The 19514-nt window shown below is 40.1% G+C and overlaps 1 protein-coding gene across 2 annotated transcripts; it reads right to left on the reverse strand.

The window, feature by feature from the left end:
• Positions 1-2162: 2162 nt before the first annotated feature.
• On the reverse strand, positions 2163-18747 carry PARD6B (par-6 family cell polarity regulator beta). Of its 2 annotated transcripts, none has more exons than XM_064496984.1 (3): positions 18388-18747; positions 13576-13798; positions 2163-5351 (listed from the first exon to the last, which is right to left on the reverse strand). In XM_064496984.1, the coding sequence occupies exons 1-3, from the start codon at positions 18439-18441 to the stop codon at positions 4522-4524; spliced, it is 1107 nt and encodes a 368-aa protein (XP_064353054.1). In that variant the 5' UTR covers positions 18442-18747; the 3' UTR covers positions 2163-4521. The 2 variants fall into 2 exon arrangements, with proteins under 2 accessions (XP_064353054.1, XP_010976965.1); XM_010978663.3 differs by having other exon boundaries at positions 18376-18744.
• Positions 18748-19514: the final 767 nt, after the last annotated feature.

A 19514-nucleotide genomic window follows, 5' to 3' on the forward strand; every position in this document is an offset into this window, starting at 1 on the left:
TTCAATATAGTGACTCACATTATAATTTACCTGAAACACCTAGTTTGTGCCCCCACAAATTAATAGCAAACCCATTCACTCTCAAAAGTGTCCCAATTTGAATTATAAATTATAGTCATTTTTATTTTCAGCCACTTTAGTTTCCTTTTATAACAAATATGCTTAGTGGCCAAAAACATGACTTCAGCCTTTTTTTAGATAAGAACAAATTTACATATTTTCTGTATCATTGAAAAAAAAAGTCTGACTTACCTTTACTTACACTGTATTAAATAACTTCGTTATCCATCCCTTAGAATTACGATGAACTATATAATTATAGTGAACTAGAAAAAAAAGATTTTCTATTACACGGAGAACTTTTCCAAAAGAGAGCTTTTTAAAATGGGAAAACACATAAATACAGCTTGTAAATAAAATTAATTTATAAAATACACATCAAATGTTGTAAAGTAACTGGATAAACACATTAGCTTTTAAACCATTTGCAGCAGCATCAATGGACCTGGAGAATGTCATTCTAAATGAAGCCAGAAACAGAATGAAAAATATCATATGATATCACTTATATATGTAATCTAAAAAAAAAAAAAAAAAGACAAACGAACTTGTTTACAAAACAGGAAGACTCACAGACATAGAAAACAAACTTATGGTTACCAGTGGGGAAAGGGGGTGGGAAGGGATAAATTGGGAATTCGAGATTTAGATAAACAAGTTCATACTGTATAGCACAGGGAACTACAGTCCATCTCTTGTGGTAACCTATGATGAAAAAGAATATGAAAACAACTGTAAGTATGTTCCTATATAACTGACGTACTGTGTTGTACACCAGAAACTGACACAACCGTGTAAACTGACTGTACTTCAGTAAAAATATTTTAAAAAAACAATGGAAAAAAATATAATCTACCTAAATCTTGGCAGACTACTACCCACTAAGGGTTTTTAAAATCTAACAGAATAATTTCCTTTCCATTTACCTTGTAATAGCTAGTCAAGACGCCCACCTAACTGCAGCACTTGAGTAGCGTGTAATATAACTAGGAAGCACGACTAATTTGTCCTTTACCTTCCAGTTAACAGCCACCATCACCAAATGATAAATTGTCGCAAATAATAACGTCAAGACTTTGTGTCTTTTAAGGGGCTCCCCAATCTGTTAAGAGCTCAGCTGCTAAAGTCACTGACACACACAACTCTTAAAGCTTCATCACCTACAATTAAACCTTTCAACAACCTAAAAGATGGGAAACTCCGAGCAAATAAAGACCAGTTGCTGCCGACCATTAACTTGCGCGCCTGAAGGCGTACAACCAGAACAGGAGGGCTGGCTTTTCTTTGTACGTTTCTATGACTTCTATGTTTCCTCAAAATCAAATGTAATTCTTTAGCCAGACTGGAAACTTGAAACAAGGAATTCAAGATACAGACAGCACTGGGGTCATATTTGGGGATGAAAGGGATGTTTTAGTTCCACACCGTTGTTTCAGAGGCCCTGAAACCGAGATGAATGCAACCCAATCTATACCAATCGCGGATGTGAAGGGTTCTGTGCACATGATACTGAATTCTTACTCAGAGGACTTTCAATCTGTTTTTAAACTGGGGAAGGAATTAGTTATTATCCTGCACAGTGGTTGGCAGGAGGGTTAATGCAGAGATCAATTCAGCCAATGACAAGGTGACTAATTTGGGATTAGAAATGGCTTAGGAAGAGAGTCTGTTTTATCTCAGGCCTTTTACATTGTTCAGTATAAGCTGAATTCAGTCCACATAGGCAATACCTATACCTAGAGTGGCAATAAAAAGTGTAAGTGAATTTGAATTTCGTAAGATAAACTATCACTTTACAAACTACCTTTGTCTTGCTTCAAATAATCTTAAACAATGTAAGTGATAATTCTGGATGGATACCACGCATAACCTCTTACATTATCAAAACTTAACTGCATTTTAAATGCTATCTTCCAGTCCACAGCCATATGCTCATAGTTGCAGTAAACATGCATAAAATTTGATGCTGGTCTTTTAAAAGATTAAGTTAAGGAAGCCAGGGTCCTGTTATAACTTAGCATTTTCTCCTTACCCATCTTCTATTAAGGGATGCTTGGTAAATAGTTCTTAGGTGACTTTTCATACATTTGCAAACAAGCAAGTAGCCTTTATACAAGTCTATCTTTATTTGTAAAAAATAATATACAACTAAAGCTAATTTGATTTTTAAAATCAAAGTTCATTTAGTGATAATGTACATTTTATAATAAAACTGTAGTAAAATACTGACATTTGATAGTTTAAACAAAGTATCATTCATGTAAAAATCATGTTGCATGTAAAATTTAATTAGAAAATCCATAGTTCACAAAAGTACATATATTTTGTTGATAGCTCATGAGGACATTATTATAAATTTACTTAAGATAGAGAACAAAATTCACAGTTAGCTTGACATTTAGTACTATAAAACTTTATGCCAAATCCACTGACATTTTTGTTAATAAAGTACACTTGAAATAATTCAGACTACCAATCGACATTTTATTGTATAACCAAGACCTATTGGTTATACAATAAACCTAGTAACCAATTATTTCACCAATAATTTAAATGAGAGATCTGGTTTAAAAGACTGCTGACATATACCCTTAAAAGAATGATTAAAGTAAAAAGCATTAGCAGCTTTGATTTCCATTTTCATGAATACACACAAGACAAATCTGTATTTAACAGTTAAAAGTTGTACAAAAAGTCAAGCCCTGAAGTATTTCTTCCCCTAAGAGAAAGTTCTGATGTTAAAACTTTGCTAAAAAAAAAAAGAGAGAGAGAAAGAGAGGTAGTATGTGAAAGTATTTTTACTTAAAATGTTGAACCCCTGCACCGCTTATAATTATAAATGAAATTTAACCTTCTACATATTAACATTTGCCCTTCAAGAGTCAAATATATAAAACTTACAGAATGTTAAACCTGGAATGCCATTAAGAAACAGTGGTTATATAAGTGGAAGAACTTCAATGAATTCAACAAAAAGTACATTGTATTACATAATGTGCAGTTAATAGTTCAGTGATAATATGTTTAGTGGTAATGTGAACAAAATACATGGAAGTATTCTGAGTCAAGTGATCTTCATTTAATCAAGACTTTACTTCTTTATCTATTGTTACCATATAAAGAAAATATCCTTCAAATCGGAGTCATTTGATTCTTCATTGTTTTAATAGCACACAATTGTTATTAAGGTATCCATTCTAGCCCTACCATAAAATTAATCAATAAATAACTCTGAGAGGAATAGTCAAAAGCCACAGGGAACTTATGCAGTCCACGCTATCTTGTCTCTATATACAGCATCCTGTGGTGCCTGTGCACACCACAGGTGAAATCAGGAAAGGAATGGAAGTTAGCAGCCTTACTCTTACCTTGTTCTAAGTGGATGCATTGGAAAGTAATAAATAGCCTCATAAAATTAACTGAGATACACTCTACCTGTCAAAGGTGAATACTACGTACTTTTCATAAAGTGTAGGCAGTGTTCCTAGAATCCCATTAAGGAAAACCCCAATTTTTCATATAAAAAGTGCACAAGGTTGTCCTGTGTGTAAAAATCTCTTAATTTGGGTGCATTTTTTTAAAAAACAAAAATAATTCACACTACTCAAATACATTAAAAGAGTATATATAAAAGCAGACCAACAACACACACACACACACAAACAACAAAAGGAATGATTTCAAACGAGATTTGGAATGAGGACAAGAAAAGGTTAAGAGAGAGAGTCTCCCATATTACCAGAGTCAATGGAATTGCCTTTTACAACATAAGTTATACCCAAACGGAATGAGCTGGCAAATATGGAAGCTATACAATGGACAAACACGGGTCTGAACAACGGTTAGAGTTTCTTCATTCAGGAACACAGCTTCAACACTTTACAACATAGGAAGGAACTCCTAAAAACTGTCAGTTGGTTTGATTTCTTAGAAATTAGGAAAAAAAAAGCATTTGAAAAAATTACGTATTATAATTAGCAACAGAGGAACAATATTAAAAAATCAAAATAAAAATGGGGAACGTAGGAGCTGAGGTCCCCGAAGTACCGAAAGATATATTCAGACTTCTTCACATTAGAATTACAAAAATATATAGTTAAAGGAAAAATTAACTGGGCTCTGCACAGCAGGTTAAATATGCAACCACTTCGAACGGAAATGACCCAGTCCTCTCGTGTAGTTCTGGGAATGTGCTCTACTGTCCAGTTCTCTACAGACAAAATAGCAAAAAGCACATAATTTCATTAGCAAAGGCCCCTTTGTTTTAGACTTAGATCTACCTCTGACTCACCAGTTTATATTAATTATCAAACTACTATTTTAATAACATTTTAAGCTTGCAATATTATTTTTTTTCCATGCCTATCCCAGAGCACTGGTTCAGAGGTATATATGCATTAAACTAGCCAAATTTACAAGTCTCCACGGCATTCTCACTCAGAAGACATTCAAACAGCAGTTTCATAGTGTTATGATTGTTCCATCTTCTTCTAAGAGTTTTTGATCTGGAGCACATGTTTCAAATTCTGTATTTGTGCCACTTGCTACGGGTGCTAAGCTCACTTCGTTAGAAGGAATAAAACCATTCTGTCCAGACTCAAAGCTGAGTTCTATTTGTGTTAATGATTCTAGGCTCTCAGTGTTAGGAACAGCTTTAGGGATCTGCTGTGGCACGCCATTGTCTTCAATAATAATGTCATCTTCATCGCTGTCTTCATCCTCTGGCTCAAAGCTTGCTTCGATCTGCTGCGGATAGCCAAGAAGGCTGTTATCAGTAGATTGGCCGGAGCTGCCGGAAGTCCGACTGTTCCTAATGACATTATTCCTCTGGTTTGCTGGTCTCACTGTTATAATGAGGTTGCGGCTGTTTGCAATCATCATGTCTGTTACTTGATCAAGACTCTTCCCTGAAACTTCTATGCCATTAACTTCTAAAACTTCATCATTAACGGCTAATAGTCCTGTGCTTTGGGCCAGACCTCCTGGGACCAGTCTGGATATAAAGATCCCTGGGACCTTCTCTAAGCCGTGAGGTGTTACCCTGACACTGGAACCATCCCGAATGTAGAATCCTAGGGGTTTCTCAGTGCCGTATTTGTAAAGACGGACCCTACGATGTGTTTCTGGGAGAATATCCACGTCTATGATAGAAGACACAGGTCTGAAGTCCTGGGGCATACTAATGACTATATGTGGCTTTTTCCTATGGTTGTCAGGACGCAACACATTGGTTAAAACATTCTTCTTCTTTGTGAGTGTGTCTGTACCAAAGGCACTGTAGTCTGCTTCTTCTGTTTAAAAATAAAATAAAATAATTATAGAAATGTTGTAAAAACACCCATTTACCTACAGCAGAATCTGTACAGAAAGGATAGCTCAAACATATTTAGTACATAAGCAAACCTGTTGAATATTAGCTTATTCTAATCAGATCAAAATGTAGTACAGGCAGAGGAGGATATAGCTCAGTGGCAGAGTGCATGCCTAGCATGCACAAGGTCCTGGGTTCAAGCCCCAGTACCTCTAGAGAAATAGATGAATAAACCTAATTACCTCACCCCCCAAAAGATTAATTAAAATAAATTTAAAAAAATTTTTTAATGTAGTACAGTAGTAAGACATGCTATACCAGGAAACAACCACTAGGTGGCCCTCTCAAGCATACACCATAAAACTACCAAAAGTTGAGGTTAAATTTGATAAAGCTCAATGACTTAAACAACGTTAAGTATGGCAAATGACATTCTGATAAATCTCACAAGCACATTCTTAAACACCATTTAAAACAAGATATTTACAATGTTTTTTCCCTATGTTGTTTAAAACCCTCCAATTTGCATGTTTATGATATTCGACTCAATGACATGAAATCGGACACTTCTGAAGCTCCAACACCTATATTAGAGGCTGGGCAGACAGTGGACAGGCATATCTCTTTTTACTGTGTTTCGCGAATAGCGTTTTTTAACAAATTGAAGGTTTGTGGCAATCCTGCATCGAGCAAGTGGGCGCCATTTTTCCAAAAGCATTTGCTCACTTCATGTTTTTGGGTTACATTCTGTTAATTCTTGCAACATTTCAAACTTTTAAATTATTACACTTGCTATGATGCTCTTTGATCACTGGTCTTTGAAGTTACTATTGCAAAAGGATTATGACTTGCTGAAGGCTCAGGTGATGGCAAGCCTTTTTTTTTTTTTTTTTAGCAAAAAAGTACTTCAAAATTGTTACATACTTTTTTTTTGACATACCGATACTGCACACCTAATTTGTGCAAAAATTCTAATGACTGGCTTTATTGCAATATTAGCTTTATTGTGGCAGACAATACAAATTCCAGATCATACAAATGGAGAACAAAACTTAAGTTGCCTGCATACCTATTCATGGGAAGCCTGAACTGAACTGAACCCACAGTATCTCCGAAGTCTGTTTGTTAAACGAAGTAGATAATACACATGAAATGATAATGGAATTAAATGAATGCATATTAAACACAGGAATTTTGTTCTGCAAATACACTCTCCCTCCATTTTCTGGGGGAGTTCTTAATCTTTCATTTTCTCACTTTTGAAAGAGGATGAGGTATAAGAGTTTAAACTTTTTCCTTCAGTGTGAAAAACAATCAAGTGCCAATGACATTTTGTCTCAGTGCTGGTGACAGAGACAACAGGGAACGGTGAGGACTCTAGCAAAGTGCAGTGCTCCTGCCCCACTTAGTGGCACAGCTGCCCTAGCTCCAGGCAGCTTCTCTTTATGGACTATAGCAATTTGTGTGGCCTGTCCAATTTGCCAGAGTCTCTTGGTTTTTTAGGTTTAAAAAAAAAATCCTGTTTTAAAATTGTGACATCTAATTCAATAACAAAAACCTGTTTGAGCCAAATAACACCTGGCATTCTTCAAGCCAGCAATTTATAATCTCTGATGTAAACTAGGGAAAACAGGACACCAAAAACCAGGTATTTCTTTAATCACACTGCTGGAGGTAGACCATCAACAAACAGCACATCTCATCAGAGAATGAGAAGTAGGAAAGGAAACGGAATTAACTGCAGGCACGAAAGGTAAAATCATGTTTCAAAAATAACTGGAATGGGATAAACTAAAGAGTCTGATTCTCCAAGGATAAACAAGTATTTAATAAATATAAAGGGGCGAAAGTCCACCCCCGTAAGAACTAGTTTAAATTCCTCATCTCAATCACTGCTACAGAAAACAGTAGTATCACCAGACTGTGTTTGCACAGGGCTTCTGACTGCAGTCTCTCGTCCCCTGCCTCTCAGCACCCTCACTGATAAGTATTATCACCTTTACTTTACAGATCAGGAAATTCAGGGTACAAACTATAGTTACAGACAAAAGACTGGACCCAGGTTTTCTTACTAGGCCAGTACCTTACACATTCAGTTCACACAGCAAATGTAAGGTGTCCCTGTTTGTCAGAGTGGAGAACGCAGTATTCTTTTCTCACGCTGCTTGAACACGCTTCAAAACCCAGTTTCCAATAAATGTATAAGACTAGAGATACTTATTTTTTGGCATTCTCCCATCCCCCAACCCTGGGGGATAATTTTGTCTTCATTTACGGAGAAGTGTGTTTCTTACAAAGACAGAAATTTATGATCTGGCTTGGGAAGTAAATCTACTGACCAAAGACTCTTTTTGGTAAAAAATGTGGCCAAAAATCTATCAACAATTGTCTTCTACTGAATGTATTTATTCAAAATTATATATTTGCATTTTACAATCAATTAAGAAAGCCCACACAATTTTCATAAGGGAAATTCCAGACCATACAGAAAACAAAACTAAGTTGCCTACATACCTATTCATGGAAACCTGACCAAAAAACCCCCAAATCTGCATAATTTGGCATCGCATCCAGACTCTGTTTGAATGCTCTCTGCTAAATTCTCAAAAGCAATATGCCCCAGCACAAAGGCACCTTTGTTCTCCCATCTAGCTAATCAGTTTCCAGCCACTGGGAAAAGAAATATTTTGGCAGCCAGCCAGGGTGCAGGGTGTCGGTTTAAAGTGTAAAGGTGAACCTCCACAGGCAACGGGGCTGACGTTCCACCTGAGCATGTCTGTCAAAGTACAGAGCTCAGACTGAGATGGGAAGCTGGAAACCTGGCTCATGGCGAGCTTTCACTTGAGTAAGCTCAGGCTTCCGCAGCAGCATGCAGCGTGGGCTCGTCCGGTGCGACCTCGCCCACCCCGGGCCCGACACTCTCAGCTAGCTGGGGCGCACACGGATCCGTACCTGGAATGCCGCCGAACAGCCAAACTGATGTCTCACTTCCTTACGCACAAAAGCACCTGTGCTTTACTCACAGAGGAAGGGAGCCCTGCAGGCCCTCCCTTTGAACCTCTTACTCTTTAAACATTAATTCTGAAAACCCTGGTTACCTCATTCTTTAGCTCACAGAGTCATACATAAGTCACAGAGTCAGAGGTGAGGGTCCACACATGAGTGCCCAGCACAGATACAAAAAATAAAAGCCTACAGTGAATAAAATAGCAAACCTGAAAACAAATGAAACAAAGCTTTATATAAATTCTATCAGCAGCCCTGTACAGTAACAAAACAGTAACAGTTCACGGTAGAGTCATCAGGAAAGTTCAAGATTATGGCCAATTTGAAGTTCAGTGGGAAGGCAGGGAAGAATGAAATGATTTTTGAAACTCTTCTAATCAAGGGGTGGACAACCTTTTTCTGTAAAGAGTTGTACAGTATATATTTTAAGTATTGCAGGTCATATGGTTTTTGTTGCAAAAACAGCCGCAGGCAATACAGAAAGGAGAGAACATGGCTGTGTTCCATGAAAACTTTATTTATAAAAACAGCCAGCAAGCCTGAGTTTACCAACCTTTGTTTTTATCCAAAATGGTTAAATGAAATAGATGTGGCAACTTTAAAAGGATTAAACATACTTAAGGCAATATTCAAATTCTGCAGATCCCTTTACTTCCTAATGTAAGAAAAATCAATCACCAGATATTTAAGAAGCACCTACCACTATGCTCTGTGCTGCAGATCCAGTAAACAGAACAGCTAAAGTGCTTGCTTTCATGGTGTTTACAGACTAGAAGAGACGGCAATTAACAAAGAACCTGGAAGAATTAAATTATTACAAAGGTGCCAAGACCCGGGAAGTATCCTGGGCTGAGGGAGGATGTCAGCGGGAACCTAGCGGGGTCTGCAGGGTAAGGCAAGGCTTCTCCAGGGAAATGAGGTTTCTATTGAGACTGGAAAAGAAACCAGGAGCTAAAGAAACCAGTAGAAGGCAGGGAAGAACTTTCAGGCACAGATACAACAAACACAGAGACAGGGGGAGGATGGAGTAGACAGAGGAGTTCAGAGTTTGAGGCAGTAAGAACAGTGTGGGACAGGGGAGAGGTAGAGGGGCAAGAGGCAGCCCGGGCCCTGCAGACAAACGGGGCCTCCAGCAAAGTGTGGAGGATGACGGACTTCAGCCTAAGGGCAAAGGCGAGAAAACCAAGGGCTTTTGGTTTTTCTATAAAGCTCACCCTGGCTGTAAGCTGGAGAACAGACCTGCAGGGGAAGACAAGAGGCTACTGCAGTAACTTAGGACAGTACCTGGCCTGGAGCAGAGGCAGCAGAGATGGGGAAATATGTTTGAAACCATTAGAAAAACAGTTCTAACAGGCTTGGTGACATTATTATTATTATTATTATTATTATTATTATTATTATTATTATTATTTTTTACAATTTACAATTTATTTAAATGTATATCCCTTAGGCTATTTCTAAAGCAAACCCTGGCTGGTTAAAATATAAACCTAAAGTACATCTCCCAGATATCATCCACTGCACAGTAAGGTTCTAAAAGATGATTGAAGTGACTGCCCACTTACAGGTGTCTGGGCCACAAGTCTGCCTCGTAAGGGAGATGATGTTTCAAGCAAGGCCCTTCTGGTGTTTCCAACATACTGTTTTGAATAAACCCAGGTACTTGTCTGATGGCACACTGAAACAGATGGCAGTTTGGCAAGAACTTGTGGTGCAGATGTTCTGATCAGATCTGGCCAGAGGTCCCTGCATATCAACAGGCCTGAGACTTGGCTGATCATCAGGACTGGCTGGGAGGTTTTGTTTTTTTTTTTTGAAAAATACACATTTCCCTAAATGTATCCCAAACCTACAAGAATGATCTGAGTATTTTTTTTTTAAAGGTACGATCTTTAAATATTTTCTGCACAGTAATAACTTAAACGACAAGAGAAGGAGGACTCTACTGTGTACCTTCTCTTCTTCCCCCAAATAAATGAGGATACTCTAAACTCCAGGGGATGGGGGCTGGCAAAAGACCTGGGAATTCTCTCTGAAAACAACTTTTAAGATACCAGGTTTTTTGTTTTGTTTTTGCTTCCACGATAACACCCCTGGAAATACAGTCTGGGGTTTTTCCTCTAACAATAAATTGTTGTAAAACATGACACTTTTCAAGATATGCAACAACACTACCTCTGAGTTAGGCTATGAAGTGGTTTATGCTTTCAATCATGAGCTTTCACTTTAAAGGAACCTTATTTGGTAGAGTGTGTCAGATTTTTAAAGGTCACATGGTTTTAAAATTTTAAATGGTTTTCCAATTTTTTTTTTTTAATCATTTGGTGCCTTATCAAATGTCCGGTCTGCCCTGCTGATTACTAAATTGGAATCAAAAGGCAAAGAAAAGAGAAAACGTGTTGTAATTAAGCAGAAAAGTGTAACTATACTTTATGTCATGTTCTGTGTATTAGTTTCCTGAATTTAATGTCCATTAAAGTTTATGTAAAATCAGTGCTCTACTTAAGCATCTGCTGAGCTTTGTTTAAAAGAAAAAATGGATCACCACAAACCACGGGCGCTGTGTAACTCTGTGAGACAGACAGTAAGTATACATACTAACTCTGCTTAAACAAGGTAAATTCCACGTCTCCAGAGGGTAATCTGGTAAAGGTGGGAGGGTGGGGGTGATCAGAAGAGAGCTCTCTGAGAAAGTTATCCGAGCTAAGATCCAAAGGATGAGGAAGCAGCCGTGGGACAAGCTGCAGGAAGAGCATCCTTTACAGAAGGAAAAGCAAGTACATACAGAAGCACAGACACAGCAAGAAGCCCTGAGAGACAGAAAGAAAACCAGTGTGGCTGCTGTGACGTGGAGGTAGGAGATGAGGAAGATGAGTTGTGGAGTCCAAATCAGGAAGGATTTCACTCTGGATGCAGTGGAGGTCATCGGCAGAGGGCGTTAAGTGGGAATGAATCAACGAACTGACTTTCATTCTTTGCTTAAGCCGTATCTGTATTAAATTTATATTTATATTAACAACAGAAATTTTCTACTGAATGGACTACCTGTTTCTAAATCAAATTCTAAAGGCTACTCATTGTATTGGACATTTACCTCTACAGCATAGAAAACTTTTGTTCACATATAAACATATTTAAAAAGGAAAGAGCAGAAGATAACTACCCTCAAAAGATGTAAGGATTAATCCTATGATCACCTAAGTGTTACAATTCCAGTAACAAAAACATGTGGTGGTATAATCCAATGCCTATAATCTTTCTAACAAAGAGGATAATCCAACAAGTTTGTCAGATGGGCAGCAGTTTAAAAATAGTCATTCTACATTTAAATACACATTCTAAACAGCAATTAGATTGTGATGAAAAATAGAACATGAAAGCCCTCCTATTCAACAATAATGATTTAAATCATTCTGCTTAAAATGACAAAATCCACTCAAATGTTTTGTCCTCCTCTCTTCTACTGCAGTCAGTCCTTCCTTCTCCAACATTTTACACCCTTACAGCTTTCGAAGAACTATCCCTGGTCTTCATCTCAACTAGCCCTTATGTCCACCCCACAAAAGTCTCAACTTTTCTGCAGACTTTCAAGTCTCTGATTAGCTTCTAGATTTCCATCCTAAGCTCCAGTCCACCATTTCTGATTTCCTACCATGACCGTGTTGAAGCTCACCAGCCAGATAAGCTTTTGTGTCCTAAAACCAAACCAATTTTCTAAGTCAATCTCTCTTCCAAATTGTGCCTGTTTTATGGCACTGTCCCAGCCACCAGGCTCAAATCCAGAAAGCTATTTTCTGCTGGCCTCCTCTTCAACTCCATGCCATCCAGAGGGGAGCGCAGTGACTCCCAAACACTGCCTTTTATCTTCCTCACCGTCCTCTTCCCTGCAGGGGCAGCTTCCCAGTGTCTCTACCCCGCCTGGTCCATGCTCTCTCCTCTAAGACTGCTGCTCACTCCAATTCATCCTGAATAGCCAAAAGAATCTTCCTGAAGCAATTCCCTAAACATACCACACCCCTGTTACATATCTGCGAAATCTATCTCCAGGGTCTTTGGGAAAAAGAATGCAAGTGTTTCTAAGTATTTTGTAAGTAGTTGAGTGATACAGACATATGTTACCATACCCTCCGAAGGTTCTTTTGTTGGTAGACTTTAGCTCCTCCAAACCCAGAAAAGCAAAGACATACAATCAATGGAATTTCAAAGCCCTGGGAGTGGTCCAATGCTTATCAACTGACTGGAAATAAAGCTTCACCTTCAAGGGTAATCCCTACCCATTCTCTCAAACTGCTTTCTGTGTTGGTTTACAAACACAGGAAGGCTTTAATTATCCTACCAATACTGGGCTTGTTGCTCTCAAGCTGCCTTTCCAAACCTCTTCATTTACCAAAGACAAAGGAACAAACAGCACACATCATTTATTTACACACATCTGCAGACAGACACGCACAAAAGAGGAGGTCACAAAGTAAAAAAAAAAAAAAAGTGTTAGGACTCAAAATGCATTTGAATGTTTGCCATATAGAATGGATATTTCACATTTTTTTTTGCAAGACTAACATCAATGTTTACACTCCTCCAAAATAATGACTTGCTCTCTAATTTTCCAGATAATTAACTAATTTTATTTCTGTGAAAAATATCCCAAAAGGAAAGAAACCATTCACCAGAGCCTACTATATGCCAGGACACCGCACTTAACTCATTTAAACTTCTTAGTAATCCTGTAAGATAGTATTTTCATTCAATAGATTAAAAACGTTGAGACCCAGGAAGAATAAATAACTTTCCTTTAAGTACCTATTAAGAAGTAAATACAGCGTTTGAAAGTTAGTTGCCACCAAAAAAGTAGAATGTTTCTCTGACTCCAAAGTCATACTCTTTCTATCACATCTTTCTGAATGGAAAAAACTCCATTCAACAAAGTGAAGATTCAATAAATTCCTAATTTCTATTTTTAAAAAAACCTAAGAGGTTTTTAATTAAAACCACAAATTTTCTAAAGTTCAGTTAGTGACGTGTAAAGATGTTAATTAAACTAACAGTATCACAGATGTCTTAATACGTTGTGAGTTAATACAGTAAGAAGATTCACACAAAATGTCTACTCACTAAGTTTCTGGCAAACTCTGTGTATCTCATCAATGAGGAAAATAACTTCTATTTCTAAAACAATTTTCCTAAACGGTGGTACTTACCCTTTTTTTGTATAAAAATCCTAAGCAGTGGATTGGCCGTTGAAACAGCTTTGTGATAATTATCGTCATTATTTATAGGCAGCAGATCTCCGTGGATGTCTGCGTAGCCGACCAGAACGTCAACATTGGGGATCTTATGAACATGCTGCAGTAATCCATAGAACTCCTCAAACTTTCCAGGTTTTGATCTTTCCAGTGAAAACCGACGAAATTCAGCTCCAAACTATAAGTATAATAAACATATTAATTTTAAAAAAGGTAACAGGACCCAATTTTAAAATGCATGACACAGAAAAATTCACAGGCATAGTATTTCCCCTAATAAAGACGACAGTTCCATTGACACAGTCTATTATCAGAAACCTCATTTATCTGGAGATAAAACAACATAAGAAAGGCACAGGAATGTGTCTTCTCACTGCTGCATCTCTGAAGGGCATTCCCTTTAAGAGATGCAGGCTCAACTTAATCCCTGGGGTTCCCAGGCCTCACTGGGGACTGTCCTGCAGAGTGACTCAGCTCAAACAAACCCTGACTGGAGCCCAGATCCTGAAAACAGTATCTCCTCACTCAGGCCATGGATGGGGTCACAAAGCTGTGCCTAAGTCTTTTATTCTGTTACCAAAGCATCTAAGTCTCCTCCCCCATAAAAGTAATTACAACTTCCCAGGAAGTGGCAAGAATTAATAGCAACATATACAAAAAGGACTTTGAGCTTCTTGGCATTAAAGCACAATACAAATAGAGGTACATCATATAAAAGAAGACCTAGAGATAAGAAGTATCTTCCCTATGTCAATGCTAAAATAAAAAGCTTTGTTAATACATTAAATACATGTCCTCCAACTATCCAATTAACGCCGGAGAGTGTTTATGTGCTCGGCACAGGGCTAAGGCTCTAGAGGATGAAAGGCTCAGGCCTGCACCAGAGCTCACCAATTAGTGGGTAAAGAGAATAATTATATGACAGGTATTAAGAGGGATCACACACACAGGGAGGACAACATTATGCCCAATATTTATCTTCACAGTTTTGATTCTCTGGTCTGCTTCCCGACTCCAGAATCACACCTCTGCTCTCCAGATGCCAAATTATTTAAGTGATTCTTATTCAGCGCGAGGACTGCCTTCATCTGGTCCATGATAAACAAGATCTGTGACTTACTATGGGACTAGCATGGTATTTCCTCAAATGCGGAAACCTAAGACAGGTTAGTCAACTTTCCTCGGAAAGTGTCCCGGCCACACAAGTTTGGGGAATACTATGTAACTGTAATCACCCTCTTAGGAATCACTGTGGAGGCCAGATATTAAAGGCTCGGTTAAGTTCTGTGGTTGATTAAAACACTACTTTTTTTTTAAAACAAATGTTTGCCAAATGTGTTTGACCACTGAACTCGTTTTTCCTCTAAATATCTGCCATTGGCAAGAAATACTAAAGTACCACTAAGACGGCCTTAAGCCGCATGCAGAGGAAATCCTATCAGAATACTCTGAGTAGGTTACAAATGCATCAATTCACTTCCCCAAAGATCCTGTGGGATCTCTGATTCACAACTCTTGCTGTATCTAAGAAGTTCATCTGCCTTGCTTATATCCACACTACTCACTCATTTTAAATTAAAATAAAAACTTACTAAAACCACCTCTTACCTCTAATAAGTAATTAAAAGTTTCCAAAATACATTCCTGAAACATAAACACTAACATTTGTCAAGAAAATAAGGTGACTCACACCCAAAGCTCGCAAAAAGTTTAGTCACATGTTCACGTTTCAAAGTAAATAAAAACTTGGGAACACCCTTCATATCAGAGTCAGTCTTATGATGTTATCAAAAGTCATAGTTTCTCCTCCATTTTCTTTATTCTGATATCATAACATCCCATTGCTTTCTGATTCATCCCAGGGTTTATTACTGCCCCTGATACATGAATGGCAGTAACATCTAATAACAGCATTTTAGGGCTTCAATATTTTTGCTAAAGCTTTTGAAAATTCTTTGCTCAACAGTTTTTCTTCTTGCTTAAGTGTTATAATAAGAACAATGGAAAACTGTATGGCTTCACAGTAGATGTGCTCTTTTGCAATGTCAGCAGAAAAAAAAAAAAGAGAGAAATTGTTATGCTTCTTGCAGCAAAACAACAGGGTTAAAAGAACCTTTTACTACATGAAGAAAAATAGTAAAGAGACAAAATTAAGATCCAATCAACAACTATTCACTATGTGAGTCATTTACAACTTTTCCCAGCCTGGTCTAGTTTGTCCTGGACACTCAGAATGTGTATGGACATCCGTCTCCCAGCATCTTTTGGCACATTCTAGAAATGCAACCTTAACTTTAATATTGTTTATCCATGAATAATAATTAGGAAATGTACAGCTCAAAGACTATTTCAAGGTTATTAAGGGACATCACCTTGATTACTGATTAAGAACTTTCCCAACTCTGGAGAAACAAGAGGATAAATCAGTTACCAAAGTCACATGGTAACTGGTACCACAACTTAACTATAGTTATGTTTGCATTATCCACTACTTTATTTGTACCATTTCCCCTTCCATGAGCAAAGATAATAACGTTAACACTGCTTTATGTGCAGAAGAAAAAGAGTTCCGGAGACACGGACTGCACATCACCCAGTTGTGGTTACAATCCCTTAGCGACCAACTTTGTAAAAAGCCGTGGTATCACTAAACCAACGAAAAAGGAAGTATTGTTTCACCATGTCTGTCCAAATATTTTTTAAATGGTGACGATGCCAGGTGTTTTATAAAATTTAATCCATTAAAAATAAATGTATATTTAAAACACCAGGTGTCACAGACGCACTAGAAACGGCACCTACACTGTGTCTATTTGTCAACAGCCAGTACACTAGTAGGACCACACTTCATGAGATGCAGGTTCTCAGTATGCCTTGATTCTATTTAAGAAGTTCACTAGAAGTACAGAACGGCAGGTCTAATATATAAAGAGTAGTATGGGAAAGATTCACAAATCAGCTGACAGGAGAGAAGGGCAGAAAGCCTGAAATTCTAGTCTAAATCCAAGTGCTCAAGGTTTCCCAGTCTGAAAGATAAATTAACATTTGACTATATCAGTGCACCCAGAATCCCTACTCCTTTTTTCCTGATAAAAAATTAAAGACTTGCTACCAAGATTAAGAACACAAACTGAACTTTAACATTATGCAATATCGTTAAGTGTTTTTCTTCTCTTAATCTCAACGCCCACAAACCCGAACTAGATTTATACCAGAAATACCATGAGAAGATTCAACCACTGGGCACAGAACCATGACCACCACCATAAGAGGAAAAGCTCTACATATTTTGAGTTATCTTAACCCACAGTGCAAGCATGCCACGTCAATTTGCTACGGCAGTCCCACGGAGGACACAGGAAAGAGCATGTTCCTTAAGTTACTATCATTACACTTCTATTCTTATTAAACAGAATGGTTTCTGAAACTAGTGCCCATTCTGATACATAAGTTAGGTTGAAAATAGCATTTTAAAATAATGTGAAAAATGAATGCAGATATTCTTGATGTGATGATCTCAGCTACAGCAACTTACAGAACTTTGCTTATCAACTCTAGATAATAAAAAGCATTCTACCCACAGGCTCCAGGGAGCCTTCTTTACTTGGTTTCACTGAAAATCACTCCTTGATTTTGCATTCTCCCTCCATAGTCTTACATTCAATGATGTCTCATTGTTGTTGAAGTTGATATGCTTTTGCTTTTCTCATATTCTTTCATGCGTTTTGATCTTCCCAACCCTATTTCAGATGTTCTCAGGGCCCAGCCCGTCTCCCATCTCTTGTATTCTATAAAGCCTAAAACTTACACTGCAAAATGGCTTTAAGGTTTTGTCATGAAAGAGCAGAGCTTATCAGAGTCATAACCTTTCTGAGCCCTCGGTCTTCTTGGAGAATCAGATTAGATTATCTAAGTTCCTTTGGGCTCTTCAATTCATGAAATGCTTGCTGAAAATGTTTCTGTGGCTGCTGATCACCTTCAAATTCCAGCTCAAACCCCTCTTTGGAAAGCATTCCCTAACTAATCCCTATAGACAATCCTGCTCAGGGAGCCTTGCAGTTTAGGAATTCAGTAGATACTGACGTAATTATCAGCAGATTGGCATACTGCTGGTCAAGAGTGAAAACACTTGATGTGAAAAGGTAGCAGGATGGAATGAAAAGAGCAAGTAGACTCAAATTGTCAAGTGCTATTCAAACGAAAGTTGATAGTGTTAATTTTATACATCAAATGCATACCAAAGAGCCAGAAAAATCCCTAGCGGGAGGCAAAGCTAACTTTAAAAGGGCTCTTTAGTTCCCTGGGCTCCCTCCTTCACCACTGGATGCTCCCTTGAATCACTGAAAGGGATAACATTTTGTGACCGTGAGTATTAAAAAAAAAAACCCTTGACTCACAGGCCAGCATGCAGAATCCCCCCAAACCTTTTTAGTACTCCGCTGCGCTCAAACGTCTCTCATCCTCGGGTATACTTTGGCTCTTACTCCCATCCTCGGACAGGAATGGTATTTTAGGGGAGATTACGCGCTCCGCTGGTCTTCTTCCTACCTGGGGCAAGAGCAGACCCAACGCCCCCACCCTCGCCCCTTCTCAATAAGTTTATTATCCACTATCTCCTGCCTCCAAATCCCACTATCGCCCCCCCCCCCCAAGACGGTCCCAGACAGCCGGGCAGATCCCAAGGCCGTCCCTGGCCTCTCGCAGGCCCCGGTCCCCATCTAACCGGCCGCTCCGCCCAGGCCGGGCCCCGCGCACCTTGCTCTTCACCTCCATGGTGCCCAGGCAGCCGCTGCCCGTCCCGTGCCTGTTGCTGCGGTTCATCCTGACGCCGAGCTCCGCAGAGGCCTCCTCCAGCCGGACCGCCCCTCGGAGCGCGGGGAGCGAGTGCGCGGCCGGCGGACTCGGTTCGCAGCTGCGGCCCGGGCGCCTCCTCACAAGCACCTGCAGAGGAGCGGCCGCGGTTCGGGTCTCAGCGTAGAGCTCCGCTTGGCTGGCTCCTCACGCGGCAGGACCGAGGGTCGGACTGGCGGCTCAGCGGGCGGGGACGCCGCTCCCTCCTTACGAGCCTCGGCGGCGGCCGCGACGGCAGAGGAGGAGGAGGAGAGGGCGGAGCAGAAGCGACAGGCGCCGCAACCTCGCTCTGGGCCGCCTCCCCAGCGAGCCCGCGCGCGCGCACCCGAGCCGGGCGGGAGCCGCGGCACGTGCGCGCGCTCACCTGCAGCCTCCGTAGAAGGCTCGGCAGCTCGCGCTCCGCCCACACCCAATGGGAAGCGCGCACCTGCGCCCTCAGCGCCAACCAATCGATACACGCCTCGCGCAGCGCGTGGGCGGGACGCCTTCTTGAAAATCCCGCCCACCTCCGTGCGATTGGTCCTGCTCTGCGAGGGAGGGGCGGGATCACCTGAAGCCGTGGGCCTCTTCTCTGGACTGAGCAGGAGAGCGGAAAGCGCATGCGCGGGCCCTGGAGTTTCCGCCCCGGGAAGGCTGGCCGGAAGCGCGAGCGCACCTGGAGACTAGCTACGGCTGGTGGACCATTTGCGCAGGCGCAGGCGCGTGCCTGGTTGCCCGGGACCCGGCGGGAGCTCGCGCTCTGTTGGGGAACGGAGCGCGTGGCCAGGCTGGTTGCAGAGGCACTGTGTGGGGCTGCCAGGTTTCTGCCGCCCCGCCCCCCCTTCCACTTTGGGATGCTGCCGCCTGCAACAACGCCCCTCCACCACCCATTTGCGTCGTTTAGGCGTCTGGCTGTAACTCTGATAGCAAAATTTAAGTTTTCCCGCGTCTGCCACAGTTACTGGGGTAGAATCTCAGGGCTCTCCTGGCTTAGTTTTGTTGGTAGAGACTGCAGTCCGTCAGGTCCCAAGGGGTCGAGTGGGCGCTGGGAGGGAGGGAAAGTG

Source organism: Camelus dromedarius, chromosome 18 (genome assembly GCF_036321535.1).
Source record: "Camelus dromedarius isolate mCamDro1 chromosome 18, mCamDro1.pat, whole genome shotgun sequence".
Taxonomy (NCBI): domain Eukaryota; kingdom Metazoa; phylum Chordata; class Mammalia; order Artiodactyla; family Camelidae; genus Camelus; species Camelus dromedarius.